At 47.1% G+C, this 14,748-nt stretch overlaps 1 protein-coding gene across 1 annotated transcript in view; it reads left to right on the top strand.

Annotated features, from left to right (window-relative positions):
* The window catches only part of CACNA2D3 (calcium voltage-gated channel auxiliary subunit alpha2delta 3), an 858,873-nt gene that overhangs the window by 766,557 nt on the left and 77,568 nt on the right, over window positions 1–14,748 (top strand). Inside the window, exons 30-31 of the mRNA XM_059389977.1 lie at window positions 2,911–2,973; window positions 6,183–6,253. Of these exons, the coding sequence (XP_059245960.1) occupies window positions 2,911–2,973; window positions 6,183–6,253 (134 nt within the window). The remainder of the gene's footprint in view (window positions 1–2,910; window positions 2,974–6,182; window positions 6,254–14,748) is intronic.

Here is a 14,748-nt window from a genome sequence, read left to right on the forward strand (position 1 = left end):
CATTCCATAACCTGGAACTGTGCTCACCTATTGCCACGGGCTTACTCAACTCCACTGCTCTTGCCAGTAATCATTTAATTGAAGCACTTGTTGGCAGGGAGGTCCATTCAGGAAATCATCATGGTCACTAAATTGACCTAACACAACAGCATGGCCTGTCATGAAAACCAAATGACACATTTCAGATTCAGTGATCCAGGTGTCCATCAATGACACAGCATCCTGAGTTTGACCTTGATTTTCACAGTGATGTGTAAATCATGATATCAGCAGTTATCTACTTCTTGCTTAATAGGCAACCACGTCGCTTTATGATCAGTGTAAACTTGAAATTCCAAGCTACCCATAAATAAGCCTGGTACAGCACTGTGTCTCTTCTCTGCCACCAGGTTTTTGTTGTGGAATCCTAATTTAAGGGGGAGTAGGGGACGGAGAAGTGGATTTAAAAAAACGTTAAGTGGAAGCATAGCCCAAAAAGTAAATGTCAACCGGTACTCAGTATAGAAGAAACCAAAGCTAGATTCCTTAGTCCTTACCCAGGAGACCATGCCGGCTTATAGAGCAAAATCTGAAGCATTTTTGGAGAAAGTGGAAGCCTAAGCATATAATGCCCCAGGAGCCTTGGCTGGCCCTTTGCTTCCTCTTCCCATCATTTCTGGTACGATGTAGCCTAATCTGACCCACACGAGTGGATCGCTATATATGTTTAAACTACAGCCCAGCAGAGCTCCACGAGACGGAGGTCCGATGCGCACACACGATGTGCCTGTGTCTTCCCCCTGTGATCAGAGCTGATCTCCAACATCATTCTCATGGACTTCATGGCATCTTCCCTCTTTCTCAAGATTTTCAGTTGACTTTTTAATCGATTTGCCTTGTACCTGCTTTGTATTATCCAGTATTTACAACATTAGATGGAGAGATAGTGACCAAATATGTAGAGGTCTAGCCAGAGTACTAACTGACCAGGCATGTGTGTTTAGGGACTAATTTTATAATTTGGGAAGGAGGTGGCATGATGACTTTGATTCTCTAAACAACTGGGAGAATTAGTTAATATGCAAATGTGGAGGTCACTCCTGTCCTTGTGCATTTATTGATTGAGTGGAGGTTAACCTCCTTTTGCTTCAGAGTCTGTACCTGCAAAACGAGGATCATGACCTTCAAATAAGCAAAGATACGGATTTGTCTAACACGACCCAGTGTGGGCTGGATTAAAACGTGCAGGGATACTAGTATAACCTAAAAGATTGCTGTCCCGTCCAAGAGAACTTTCTAGAGCAATGGAAGTGTCCACAAAGATAATCAACAGCCAAGGTAGAGCAGAGCACTTGAAATGTGACTGTGCACCCAAAGAACTAGATTTTTAGTGCTATTGAGTTTTAATTCACATAAAATTGAATTTAAATCTGCACGTGGCTGGGGCGCCTGGGTGGCTCAGTGGTTTAAGCCTCTGCCTTCGGCTCGGGTCATGATCTCAGGGTCCTGGGATCGAGCCCCACATCGGGCTCTCTGCTCAGCGGGGAGCCTGCTTCCCCCTCTCTCTCTGCCTGCCTCTCTGTCTACTTGTGATCTTTGTCTATCAAATAAATAAATAAAAATCTTTTAAATAAATAAATAAATAAATAAATCTGCACGTGGCTGGTGGCTGCCACGTTGGCCTGCCCAGCGCTGGGGGATCACGTTCATCATGCTGTCTCCTAAAAATGGGGAGGGTTTGTCAAGGTTCCCACCCAGTAGGGCCTGAGTAGTGTCCATACAGCTAAGAGCTTCTTCAGATAGCAGGGGTGGAACCAGTTTACTTAAGTTATTCACTCCGGCTCCTTCGGATAACCGAGAAAAACCCTGTGGCTCACCAGAGCAGCCAATTCCTTTATAAAAGGTGACAGTGGGACTTTTTACTCTTCTGATGATTCTTCACTACAACCTAGTAATAAAGGGTGAATCTTTTGGACCAATTCACTGCTGGACTTTCGTCCCCGACTAAAACAAGCTCGTTGGATAGGTAGCAAACAGTGCTGCGGTGGCCCGGACCAAGGGGGAACGTAGCTCTGGGTAAAGATATGGTACACATTAAATGTTGCAGTCAGTATGTAAAGCTGCAATAAATAGAAACTGAGTTACATCAAGGATAGAATTAAACCTGAAGTTTAAACTCCACAGCACTATAATTAAAACTTAGCCTGTAGCAAATCATTCACTTGAGATTAAAGTAGTATGGGGAAGCAGAGGTTTGGGTTTACCTTGCTTTCTACAATTTATAAGTCTGAGCTACCAAAAGCTAACAGCCCTGCCCCCAAATCCAGCTCCCAATTAAAAACACAGTTTGAAAACCTTTAGGGGACCTGAGGGGCCCTTTTAACAGAAGTCTGCCCCTTCCCCCCTGCCTAAGTCTATGAACAAATTAAAAAATATTACCTGGTCCCCTGATGGTCTTCTGAGCTGACACAGTGTTTTCATTAATACATCATTAGGGTAATGATATTGTGCTGGCGTTTTGCTTTCAAAACAGCCTGTACTTCAACGACCAGGAATACAAGCTCAGGGCCTGTGAACACTTTGTTCCTGGGAAATAGTCTTCTGGTCCTAGAAAGGGGAAAACAAAACAAACAAACCAACCAAAAAAAGAAACAAGGAAGACTAAATGTAATTAATGTTTTAATGTGTGTTCTCTTTATCCTAATCTGGGATGTTCAAGGCTTGCTTCGGGTTTGATTTTTGTTTGTTATTTTAACAAAGTAGACACTGGGGTTAGTTTAGCCATGGCCCGAATGCCTAGAGCCAACAAGCATTTCCAGTGCCCCCCAAAACAACCTCAAAGAGGTTTCTCTCAGGTTGGAAGTACGTCATCTTGCGTAAAAGCGGTCTGAGGATCCGAAGTTGAAACTGTGGTCTTTTTTTATTTTCTAGACTGTGAACTGTTACCTCATAGACAATAATGGGTTTATTCTGGTGTCTGAAGACTATACACAGGTGAGTGAGAAATTTCTACCGGCTGTGAGTAAAGAGTGGGGGTGGGCAAGAGACAGTGTTAAAACTTTGAGTCAATGATCTATATTTAAGAGGTAATAGTAGGAGATTATAAAACCTGATTTCTATCCCTCTAAAAATGTCATAGCCTACTTCTCAGCAGGCCCCAAAGAGTTTTTACCTCCCAGTTGGGGGGTGGAGAGGTGGGGGCAGAACCCAGGGTCTGCTTTCTCACTCATAAAATGTTCAATTTATAGGAACTCTTTGCCTCAAGGGTAGAGGTGCCTCAAAGAGTTTGGGCAGTTTTAAGGAGGTTTCCTTCTTTTGATATTTAGATATTTTTCTATATATCACACACACACACACACACACACACGCGCGCGCGCGCGCGCGTATACAAACACACAGTCACAGACACACACATACATATGTATTACAACATAATTATTCTTTATGGCTTCTTTCTGGTTTTTGCCTTTTAAAAATCAGTTACCTGAGTTCAGGGATTAACTTGGGCTCTCACACTGAGGGACAAGGATCCAGAAACAGGCAAAGAATGTCCTTCCTTCCTTTGAGCTGTGTGCACAGTGTGGGGCAGGAGGGAAAGAAATGGGAGGAAACCAAGCCACGGGGCCAAGCACAGAAATCTCTACTGTGTTTGGAAACCAAAATAGGAGTTCAAACCAATAGCACTGTCCTAGAGAAAACAGGTTTCTCCTTTAAAACTTTGTGCATAGACACCCTGTCTGGAATTACAAATTAAAATGAGCATATTCAAAGAAGGTAAAATACAGGCGTGCTTAGTAGTATGACGTGATGAACTAGCACTAGAGAAGGAGCACGTGGTCTCTGGTGGTCATTCTCTTACTTGCCTAGTTTGGGGAGGGAGGCATATCACATGACCTGCCCAAGCCTCCTGGCGGGCTCTGTAAAAGTAGGGGTGGAGGACCATTTTATAATGAAGTCCCATTTAAAGCATTTGAGGGGCACCTCAGGGGCTCAGGCAGATAAGCGTCTGCCTTCAGCTCAGGTCGTGATCCTGGAGTCCTGAGATCGAGCCCCGTGTCGGATTCCCTGCTCAGCGGGGAGCCTGCTTCTCCCTCTGCCTGCTGCTCCCCCTGCTTGTGCACACGCACTCTCTCTCTCTCGCTCTCTCTCAAATAAATAAATAAATAAAGTCTTAAAAAAAATAAATCATTTGAAACTCTTTAGCAGTCAACAGTATGATAGGCCCTATTAATGCCAAATCAATTAGTTAATTGTCCTTAAGTCCCTAAGGAGTCTGAGCTCAATGCCTTGTTAATTGATCGATGCTGGCTCCGGGTCACGTGTGGAATCGTGCTTCAGTTTTCCTTCTAATCCAGGAAAAGCTTGTGGAATTTTTAAATGCACTTGCGGTGGGTGGGAAACATACAGGGTCAGAAATCACACTTGCCTCACCCTGTCTCCTCGGATGCTGACCATCACTGGACACAGGACCGTTGGTAAAGATGAGATAGCAGTGAGCCCAGAGGTCCATGGTAATGTGTCTGTTCGGCTGGGAGAAGACACCCCCAGACATCCAGGAGTCCATGGAGGGGGAACCCAAATTAACCACCTGTGAGGAGGAGCCCTGATCTCCCGCCATGAAGGTGGAGCAGGGAGATGGGAACCTGGTCCTATGCCGGGGTGGGGAAGGGCATGATGGATATCTTCCATGGTCAGTCCTCATCTAGCCAACAGTGTAAAGTGCTCAGACCTGGAGGGACATGCATGCAGGCTCTGCTCCCGGCTGTGTCTCTCCAGGGTGCAGACCCCACAGCCTGGCCCAGGGAGCCTGTCCGCCAGCTCTGCCCCAGCTTGTTTGATGTTGTCTGGTTTCCTGCACCCCAATTAGGATAATTCTCCTTCGTCTAACAACCAGTTCCATTGACCCTGGCATATTTACACACACGAGATACAAACATCCTAGCTCCTAGCACCAGCACACACCCACGGGGTTTGCAAAAGACTCAAATGGCCCCCGGAATGAGACCGGCAATGCTCCACGTTCAGTCAGTGAAATGTCATCTCCTTCTTCCTCCTCACTTTCTTGACTTTTTGGCAAAGTGTTTATATGCCCTTCTGCTTGAAAATTCCCAGGAGCGTGGTCGAGGTCACTCCGTGGTAATCTGAATCAGGATTTAGTGAACACAAAGCCTACGGAATTTACTAATTCAGCCTCTTAGAAGGATGTCCTCCACCCACCCACACGTGAGCTATAAATCCTTAGTGCACCCACAGCAGTCATGGGGGGCTTCCTCCTAGTCTACACCGGCTTAGTCCGGGATATTGGCTGAGGAAAGCCGTTGCCCCAAGTTCCGTGCTGCTGCAGGGCTACACCCTCCCCCATGAGACCCAGATGCTAGCGGTTCCAAGAGACTAGAGGGATCAACCAGGATGTTAATCCTTCCTCCCACTATTCAGAGTCTGCAAATCTCAGAGGCATCAAGACCTAGTCTAAGGCCCAAACATCAGCCAGGTTGTAGGGAAGGGACTGCTCAGTCCCAGATGCCCTACAGACGGCCCCACTGTGAGGGTGAGCCACTAGCACTCGGCCTGGCCTGGCTGTGCTGCCTCCTCCAGGGCCAGACTCTGGACTGCCTTGTTTGTCAACATAGACACTGCCAGGGACAAAATTGCGAATGATCCTCAGAAAGCAATTGGGAGAAAGGATCTATATCCTCAACAGCAGGAGATTTATAGGGCCAATGAAGAGGACTGCTGTATTTCCCTAAACAGGTCACCCAGGAATTATAAACAATCCTCTTTATTACTGCTTAGGAAGCCCTTTCTCCCCTCGTTCCTGTCTATGAAGTAGTGTTTTAATCACAGGGGACTGAGTGAGGATTAATGCTTACTCCACGGAAGCATGTGTGTGTGTGTGTATGTCTGTGCACACGCATGCACGGGTGTCCAATTCCAACGCTCGGCCTCTGTTACTCAATGTCCCTCTGCCCCTCTGCCCCTGCCATGTCCTGTGGAACATTCCCATCTGCTTACTAGTCTTCTCTGTAATCCCATAACCTCTCCTGACTATCAAGACATTTTCCACTTTTTATGTAGCCTGAACACTGGCCCTTTGCCTCCGTCAGCTCCAGAATACAGATGGCGTCCGTTTCTGATTCTCCTCTGGTATTTGAGCACATTGTTGATTTCTGCTTCCTCCTGGGTTCTTCTTTTCTTCCCCGCAGACTGGAGACTTTTTTGGTGAGGTCGAGGGAGCGGTGATGAACAAACTGTTAACAATGGGCTCCTTTAAAAGGTAAGGATTTTATGGTCCCCCGCGCCCCCTGAAAACGTTTGCCTAAATAAAATAAAACAAACCAAGGTCAAATAAAGCAAGCCCAGACTTGACCCCGTGGCTGGTTTGTACTTGCGTCCCTGCTCCAGAAGATCTTGCTGAAATTCGATGCCTCTTGCATGAGTGTTAAGAGTCACAGAAACTCAGCTCACAATGAGTTTCCTGTTCGCCCAGCACAGGGTTTATTGGAGGCCAATATTGAAGTCAGAGCCTGCCCTGGGATGCGATTATAACAGTCTTGAGCAAGTGATTGCAAAGAAGTAGGAAATGTTTTCCCCCGGCTAAAAATGAGGAGTGTATTTTGTCTCATATTAGCAAACTGGGGGAAGCTTGCTAGGAATCTGCAAATCGAGGATGAAAAGTGACATGTAGGGACCTGGCGAAATAATTTTAGAAAATCAAGTGAAAGGTCCCCAAGCCTGCTCCCAGATGGAGGGGAGTTTAAATTGCCGCCAGGAGAAAACCCAGATGGTGCCCGATGCCACTGGAAGTAGGTACTCCACACCTGGACCAGGAGAAGGAGGCTTATGTGTGATCGCTTCTTCGTGGCCCCATGCCGCTCCCAGGCAGGCCAGCCGTGCGCCTGGGGACACCAAAGCCTGTGGGGGAAGCCGTGTCCCCATGAGATCGGGATGTCAGTTATGTCCCCCCCCGCCCCAAGGAGTCAACATGTCTCCCCTCCCCTGGCCTCCCAGGAAACAGCAGCCTTTGAAGTGCTGCTTGGGTGGACATATTTGATGCTGTTCCGTACAGAATAACAGGCACGACTATGGACCGGGCTCGCCCGTGAGAACTGCTGCTGCTGGTGGGAACGGCAGGCCCCTCACGGCTCAATGGCCAGGAAGTGTTAGCTCAGGAAATCGGACTTTTAAGCCAGTGAACAAGACCCACTGAGGGCCGTGCTGAAAGCAGGGAATTCAAAAATGATGACCCAATTTTTGAGATTCCATAGCTTGTTTGTGCCAGAAGGAGGGGGAAAAAAAAAGAAATGATATTAAAAAAACTTGGCCTCACTCCAGCCGTTCTGCAATCTCTGACACACTCGCCTACCCCCCAGCCCGCCCGCAGCAGTGTGTGCAATTCCCTTTTTAAAATTCAAGTGCAGTTTTGTCTTTTTTTTTTTTTTTCCCCCGCCAGGAGTCATTGGACGCGTGCTTGAAAACTCAGCTCGGAGCTGGGATGGGGTTGCTATGGAGTTTTCCACGACCTCTTTAGGCTTCCCAGGGCAGCTTCTGGATTGTCTGCCGTCCGGGGCTCCCCTGGCCGTTCCTATCTATACATGGTTGTGTGCCTTTGTACCTCGTTCGCTTGTTTTCGACTCAGTGGTGGGGGGAGACAAAAGACCAGAAGAATCACACACGTGTTTCTCATTCGAAAGCGTATTTTCCAACTTCTTTGACAAAATCAGCGGGGGTTTTTGTGTTTTTTTTTTTCTTTTCTTTTCCCTCTCGGACAGTCCTTTCAAACAGCTTGGTGGGAGAAGGAGGAAGGTTGTAGTGGGACTATGGACCGGGCTCGCCTGTGAGAACTGCTGCTGCTGGTAGGAACGGCAGGCCCTCATTAGAGTCTTCTCCTTGATGTGAGCGAAGTGTGGCTGGCATGAATCTAGAACTTTCTAGAACTTTCTTTGACTCTGAGAATAGGTAACATATTTGAGGAAAGGGAAGGACCGGGGACTTGACTCAAGTTTAAAAGCATCTGTTGTCGTTGTGGGAATTGGCCGACAATGCTCATGGGCCTCTTCGAAGGGGGCCATTGCTGGGGCCACGAGAGCAATGAGGGTTTACGTTTTGGAGTCAGATGGTTTGGATTCAAATTCAGACTCCGACAATTGCTAGCTTCGTGCCTGAGAATGAGTCAAGTGACCTCTCTGAGCTTCGGTTTCCTTACGTGGAAAATGAAGGTGATAATTACAGTTGCTTCCACGGGCTGCCGTCGGAGTTAATGAGATAATAATGAGCAGAAAGTTCGTACATAGTGCCTGGCATACATTAAGGGCTCAATGATTGCTAGCTACTTGCTGTGATTCACATTGTTGGAGGTCTTCACTCGGGCTTGGCTTTGCTGTCTGTCTGGCACCAGGTGGTGCTCCTTCTGCATTCCCATACCTCCCAGCAGGCTTCCCATGAGGGACATCTGGCCAGGGGGTCTCCAGTGTTGGGGCCCTGCGGTGCAGCCTCAGAGCCCAAAGGTGACAGTCCTTTCATTCAGAGAAGACCTGTATTTCAGAAGTACTGAAAGGAGGTAGCCAAAAGTACCTGGCGGTGCACTGGGATGGAAGTCATTCCCAGAACACAGGATGCCTGGAGGCCGAGTTGCTCTGGGGACATGGTTGAGCCCAGGGAAAGCTCAGGACTGGTTCCCTGCAGTGCCCTCATCTCTCCTCCCACTGTCTTGGACACTGCTGGAATGGCACCAGGTTTCTTAATTTGATCTGCTTATATCCAGTCTTCAAGAATGAGTTTTTAGAGATAAGAACCCTCCAAACCATCTTCTCCAGAAAGAGCTCACAGAGAACAGCCTCTCTGTCCTTTTTCCTTTCTCCCTCTCCCGTGGTCCAGATTTGCTGCCCCTCTCTCTAAAGCAAGATGGTGCTTGTTTACATGGCAGTGGACCCTTTCCTGGATTGGCTGACCTGATGGTCATTTTACTTAGCAAGGGAGGGAGGGACAGAATATCCACTTCTAGGTCTATAGTGCCATGGGGAAGAGAGGGAAGCCAAAGACTTGTGCCAATCACCAACTTGAGGGACCTTTGAGAAAGTTCTGCTGCAGTGTGTGCAAACAATCTAAGAGACAAGATGGTTTCTCTTGGTGACTAGCTCAGTCTTCGACTTGACTGTGTTTACCCTGCTTACCTGTGACATTAGTATCCAGGGTCCAAATAACATACCAATAGCTTCAGCAATGTGAAAGCAATGATCACAATGGCTCCTTCCCTGAGCCACCTACCCCACACCAGGCCTGGGCTGCCCCTGACACATCTTAACCTCTTGCCGTACTTTCCAGCAACTCCGTGGGACAGGTATAAACAGGATCAGCTGCATAACTTGCAGGGCCCAGTGCAAACTGAAAATATAGGGTCCCTTGTTCAGAACGTTTTAAGAATTTCAAGGCAGTGACAGCAGAGCCTTCCACCAAGTATGAGGTTCTGTGAAATTACACAGGCTGCATGCCCGTGACCCTGGCCCTGGGTGTAAATATACCCATTTTATAGATGGTAGTGATGAGGCTTGGAAAGGTTAAGAACTTGCCCTAAGTCTCTGTGTAAGAGAGCTGTACTCTGAGCACAGAGAGAATGTCTAGCTCTGCCCTTCACCTGGTTCAGTGCACGATGGCACTGTGCTGTGGTTGGGGCTTCTTCCAGTTCTGTTTGAGAAGGGAAAGGTAGCTGAGGAAGATGATGGCTCAGCAGTGTCTTATCTGGGCGAGCAGAACTTGCGGGAGGGGAGGCCAACCATGCGATAACATCGCCCAGATTTCCTCCAGCGGAAGCTGATACCTCTTTGAACCAAGCCGCGTTCCCAGGCTCCCTGTGATTTCTCATGAGATTCCGTCTGCCCGGTCAGCTTTCTGGGTTTCTCAAACCGAGAGCTCCAAGTGCTTCTTCATTCTTACAACGAGAGTAAGTGGACTCCCTGGGTGGTGATTCATTTAGGGTTTTTCAGTTTAGCTATTTTTCTTTCTCACTCGCATTCACATCCCGGAAGAGTCTTGTTTTCATATTTCTCAAAATCCACACTCCACGGGCTCTCTCTGCTGTCATTGGCAGTGACATCACCCCTCTCATGATTACTAAGAGAACATCGAGTTTCAAAATATTTTTCTTAGAGTTCTTGTAAGAGCAATTTCTTAGAATTCATTTATCTCCCCCCCCCCACCTTGCTTGTCCCTAGTGATTCAAATTCAATGTCAAATATCCAGGAAAAGTGAAAATCTATGTATGTATGTTTTAATATATATAAAGTGAAAAACGTGTGTGTGTGTGTAGCCAGTCACAGGAGAGTATCCACGGTTCCTGAGAGGGTCTCCTTAATAGACTGGGCTTAAGCTATGGGCACTCCGGGTTGGGCACCAGAATCGTACTGTGTGGCTTTGCACAGACTTCCCATCTCTCCCAGCCTCCTTTTCTTCCTCACCCAAATATGGACCGCAGGATTTTGTGAGAATTAGCTAAAACAAAGTATAGGGAACTGCTCTGCACATGGCAAAGTTAGTGCAGTTAGAAGGTGAGATTAGCTCTTGGATAAGAGCTCCAAATGTCTGAGATCTTTTTTTTTTCTTTTCATTTTCTTCTTTTCTTTATTTTAATCCCTAAGGAACCCCCCCCAAAGTGGTTCCTTAGCAACAGTTACCTCCACGGCACAGCCTTGGGGGTGGGCCCGGGGGCCTGGGCTCAACCAGCATCCCTGGAGAGCTTTTAAAACATGCCTGTGCTCAGGCGGCAACCCCAGGAGATTCATGGGAAATCCGGCTGGGGTTTTTAATGCTTTGTGGGGAGTATCCACGTGCTTCTCGTGCACAGTCAGGGTCAAGGAACATTAAGTCAAGAGCACCAGGGTACCGGTCTAGATGCGGTCCACTTTGGAGCAGTCTGATGTTGGGCCACGTTAACTCACTAAATTGCAGTTTTCTCAGCAGCAAAACCGACCTGAAAGAATTATTCACATACCTGCTGGTGGGGGTTAAATGGAATAACGCAGGCTTATACCAAACATCCTGGTGGGTTCTGCCAAAAGGTCTTCCCTTGTTCTTTGTGGATCTGATTAAGCTTGAGGAAGCAAAGACCAACTGGGCACACCTGGCCTTTGGCTTGCGGAGAAACGGTCTGCCTGCTAATAATCTGTTTTTGCTTTGGGAGCTACTGATAGTTCCTCTCTGTCTGGACTATGTGTTTTTTGCTTTTTTCGGTTTTGTTTATTTTATGCACTTGGTACCACATGCCTGAGCTCTCACCCCTTCATGACCGTGTTTTCCCCATGGGGCCTGGTGAATGTCTTCCGCACCTCGCCCCACACATTCATTAACATAGCTGACTTGTGTAGAATTCCCCGCAGTGGCTCCTTCTGCCCTTGAAATTGCCTTTCTAGAAAGGTGACACATCAGGCAGAATTCGGGGCTTCGACCATTTCTTCTCCTATCTCTGCGGGATGGAACTATACAAGGCTCTATTTAGGTTCCATGGCCAGTGCGGGGAGCTCTCCCTGTCCTTGGTCATCACATCACATTTCAGCCAATGCCTTGGCCTTGGAGTCTTGAGAGTGTCAAAGGAGAAGTTGGTTACGTCTGAGGGCTGCTCTCTCCTGCCGACTGCTCCCCCAGTGTCTAGTACTCAACACTCATGTCGTGAGTGTAATGGCTTCTCGGCTTCCTGTTGACCTGACCGTTTCCACAGAAGTATGCTTCGTCAGAGGTGGCACTGAAAAGAACAAGAAGACAGATCGGCTTGAACAAGTGTGTTTCTGAGCCAAACTTTCTGGAATGTGGAGACATGAAGATTCCAGGGCCCTGCACTTTAAAATCCTAAAGCTGCTGCTTGAGCATCCCCCATGACAGCAGTAAGAATCGCGGCCCTCCTCTTCATCTAAATAGCAGCACGCCTCATTTACTAAATACCAGGTACTGAGGCCCGACATCATTCCAGGTAGTTTACGTGTATAACCTTCACGCATCCCCATAACAATTCCGAGACATAACTACCACCATTATTTCCATTTGACAAAGGAGGACCTTTGACGTGGAGGTTCCGAGCATCTGAGGGCCTTGTCTGAGTTCACCCACAGCAGTGAGTGGGGGAGATGGAATTTGCACTGATGTCTCTCAGATTCTGAATTGCAGACCAGATTGATCCAATCCTCCCTCATTTTTTCCCCTAGTCGGAGTAGATTGAAGTATTTCTTTTAGAGAAATTTGTTCACATTTATGCTCATTTGGCTTTAGGAGATAGAGAAAGAAAGTTTCTTAATCCAACATTGAGTCCAATATACCAGTTAGTTTTTCTAAAAATAATAGGAAATTCCAGAATAACAAGGGGCTAAAGAACATAGCAGTTTTTTTTTTCTCTTTTATATGAAGGAAGTCTAAAAATACCAATTTGTTGTTGTCATGGACTCACAACCACATCTTTTTTTCCCTCTACCTTCTTCTGTCGGCATTTAAACTCAAGGTTACTTCATGGTCCAAGATAGCTGCTTAGTTCCAGCCATCACATCTGCTGTCTAGGCTGGCAGAAGGAGGAGGATCCAGGGAGGTCCAAAAAAGTCCAATTAACAAGTAATTTTATTGATTTATTAAAGTAAATTAAGGTTTATTTATTCAAGTGTTTAGTCCTATACAATATTTCTGCTTCATCAAACAGCCTCTCCTAACTACAAAGGAACCTGGGAAATGTGCATACCAAAAAGTCAGGGTTCTGCTTGGCAGAAGAGGAAAATGGACTTTGGGAGACTATAATAATCTCTGCCACATGCATCCTGCCTGCTGGCTTCGGAACACACTTGTCCTCTAAATATTGAATCTGATTTCCTGTGATATGCACTTGGAAAAACTTCTAGAGATGGGGCTGTGTTCACAACACCCAGTTACCCCCACAGCCCACCTACCCATTGCAGTCCTGAACACAAATGGTCATGGGCACCGACTAACTCATCTGTCCACGATGCTGGACCCCAAGCAGCACAAGCAGGAACACTCAGTAACACCCGTGGCGGTGACCAATAGCAATAATGGCACCAGCAACACCAGCGTCCCTAGGTACTGGCACGCTGAGCCTCAGTTACATGCCGTGCACCGTGTTGAGCCCTGCACAGGCATCGTGGTGGTACAGTGCTGTGAAATGTAGACATGAACTTGGCAGAGCCCAAGGAAGCTCCCCCAGCATCCAGGTTTCTTGCCTCAAGTTGGTTTTACATAAACTCATTCTCCAAGCAGAATTCCACCGTTTCCTTCTATTTCTTACTCAAACAAAGAGGCAAAAGAAATTTAATCTTTTCTATGTGGCATTAATCAAGATTCCATTTTCCCCTTCAGTTAAGCTCATTTTTGCGGAAGGGGCAGGTGAACGGACAGACAGACTGCCGACTAGGTGCTCTTACCCCCATGCATGCATATTATCCTTAGCCTTGGGATCCAAGCAGCCGGTCCACTCAGGGCTGTAATAACCTTGGAGCAGTGATTTCACCTTCTGAGCCTGTTTCTTTTCCTATAACATGTCACCGTGCCCCGGACACAAGAGCTAATGCCTGCATGCTGGCAGAAAGTAATTGGTTATTATTGTTATTGCTTTTATTACCAGGGTGCGATGCTGACATGACCACTCTCTGAAGCTTTGCTTTGTTTTATATTATCAGCACCTGCTGATGAAAAGCATTTGCTGCTCCAAGTATACGGTGAGGGAGGCGTTTTCCCATGGCTCGCTCCTCAGGGTTCTTCGCTAGACCCCCGGTAGCCCCAGGACCTTGTGTGTGGCCACATGGCACAGCTTATTCTCTGCTAAGGAAGGATGCTCATTCACTATATTTGTGCCAGGGATTCCCAGGCAGGGCCTCAAAGCGGGCAGGGCCAGGATCATGTAAATTCCGCATCTCTGCTGTATTCCTTGTGCTGGGCTGACCCTGAAAAGCGGTACCGTCTCTGTGAGAAGTTGCTCTGGGATGACACGGCCACCAGTGTGAGAAGGAGAAATGGGAGAAAACGGATAGCACCTATTGGACTTCCTGTTAACACTCAGATCAACAGATGGATCTTCTCCCCTCTCTTGGTTTTCTGAGATGTAAGAACGAGTAAGGCTTCCCTTCGTGACAGTGGCTTTGTTAAGAATTTTCTGTGTTCCCGGGCCCTGTCCTATCCCTTGCAAGTTGAAAGCTGCCCCAGAGAGTACATTTTATAGCTCGACCAAAGAATATGTATTTTTACCTGCTACCCTAGGGAGTCACTTTACTTCTCGTACTTGCAGATTCAAAAACACTTAAATAGGTCCCATGGTGAGTTTCTGCGTCAGATGCCTCCCTGTCCCGTTTTTAGGACTGTATTTACAAACATTACGCGGTTTCAAGATTGGGTTTGGGGCAAATTGCTTAAGCAGCCCTCATCCAGTGAGTCATTGTAGGGAAAGGACCTGGCCTTGCGGGCACACAGTAGGTGTTTAATAAATGCTGGTCCCCGCCGTTACTCACAAGTCGAAACAAGCTGAGCTCATGCCTTTGAAATTGAACCTTTTAATTCTTAGCAGAAATATTTTTCTTGGTCATGATTTTTGTCTCGTTGGAAAAGCACAGTAAAATCGCTTTCCGCAAGTCCCAGTGCCCTGGGCCTGTCGTCCGCGGGGCACACAGGGCTGTCTAGGTTTTCTTTTCAGCACTTTTGAGTTTCTCCTCACTGTATCTGCCTTCCGTCAGTTTCAAAGAGACCCGTCTGGGGAGCGCGGAGATGTTAATGATAAGGTCTCAGCGGCAGCCT

This window comes from Mustela nigripes, chromosome 2 (assembly GCF_022355385.1).
Source record: "Mustela nigripes isolate SB6536 chromosome 2, MUSNIG.SB6536, whole genome shotgun sequence".
NCBI classification, from domain to species: domain Eukaryota; kingdom Metazoa; phylum Chordata; class Mammalia; order Carnivora; family Mustelidae; genus Mustela; species Mustela nigripes.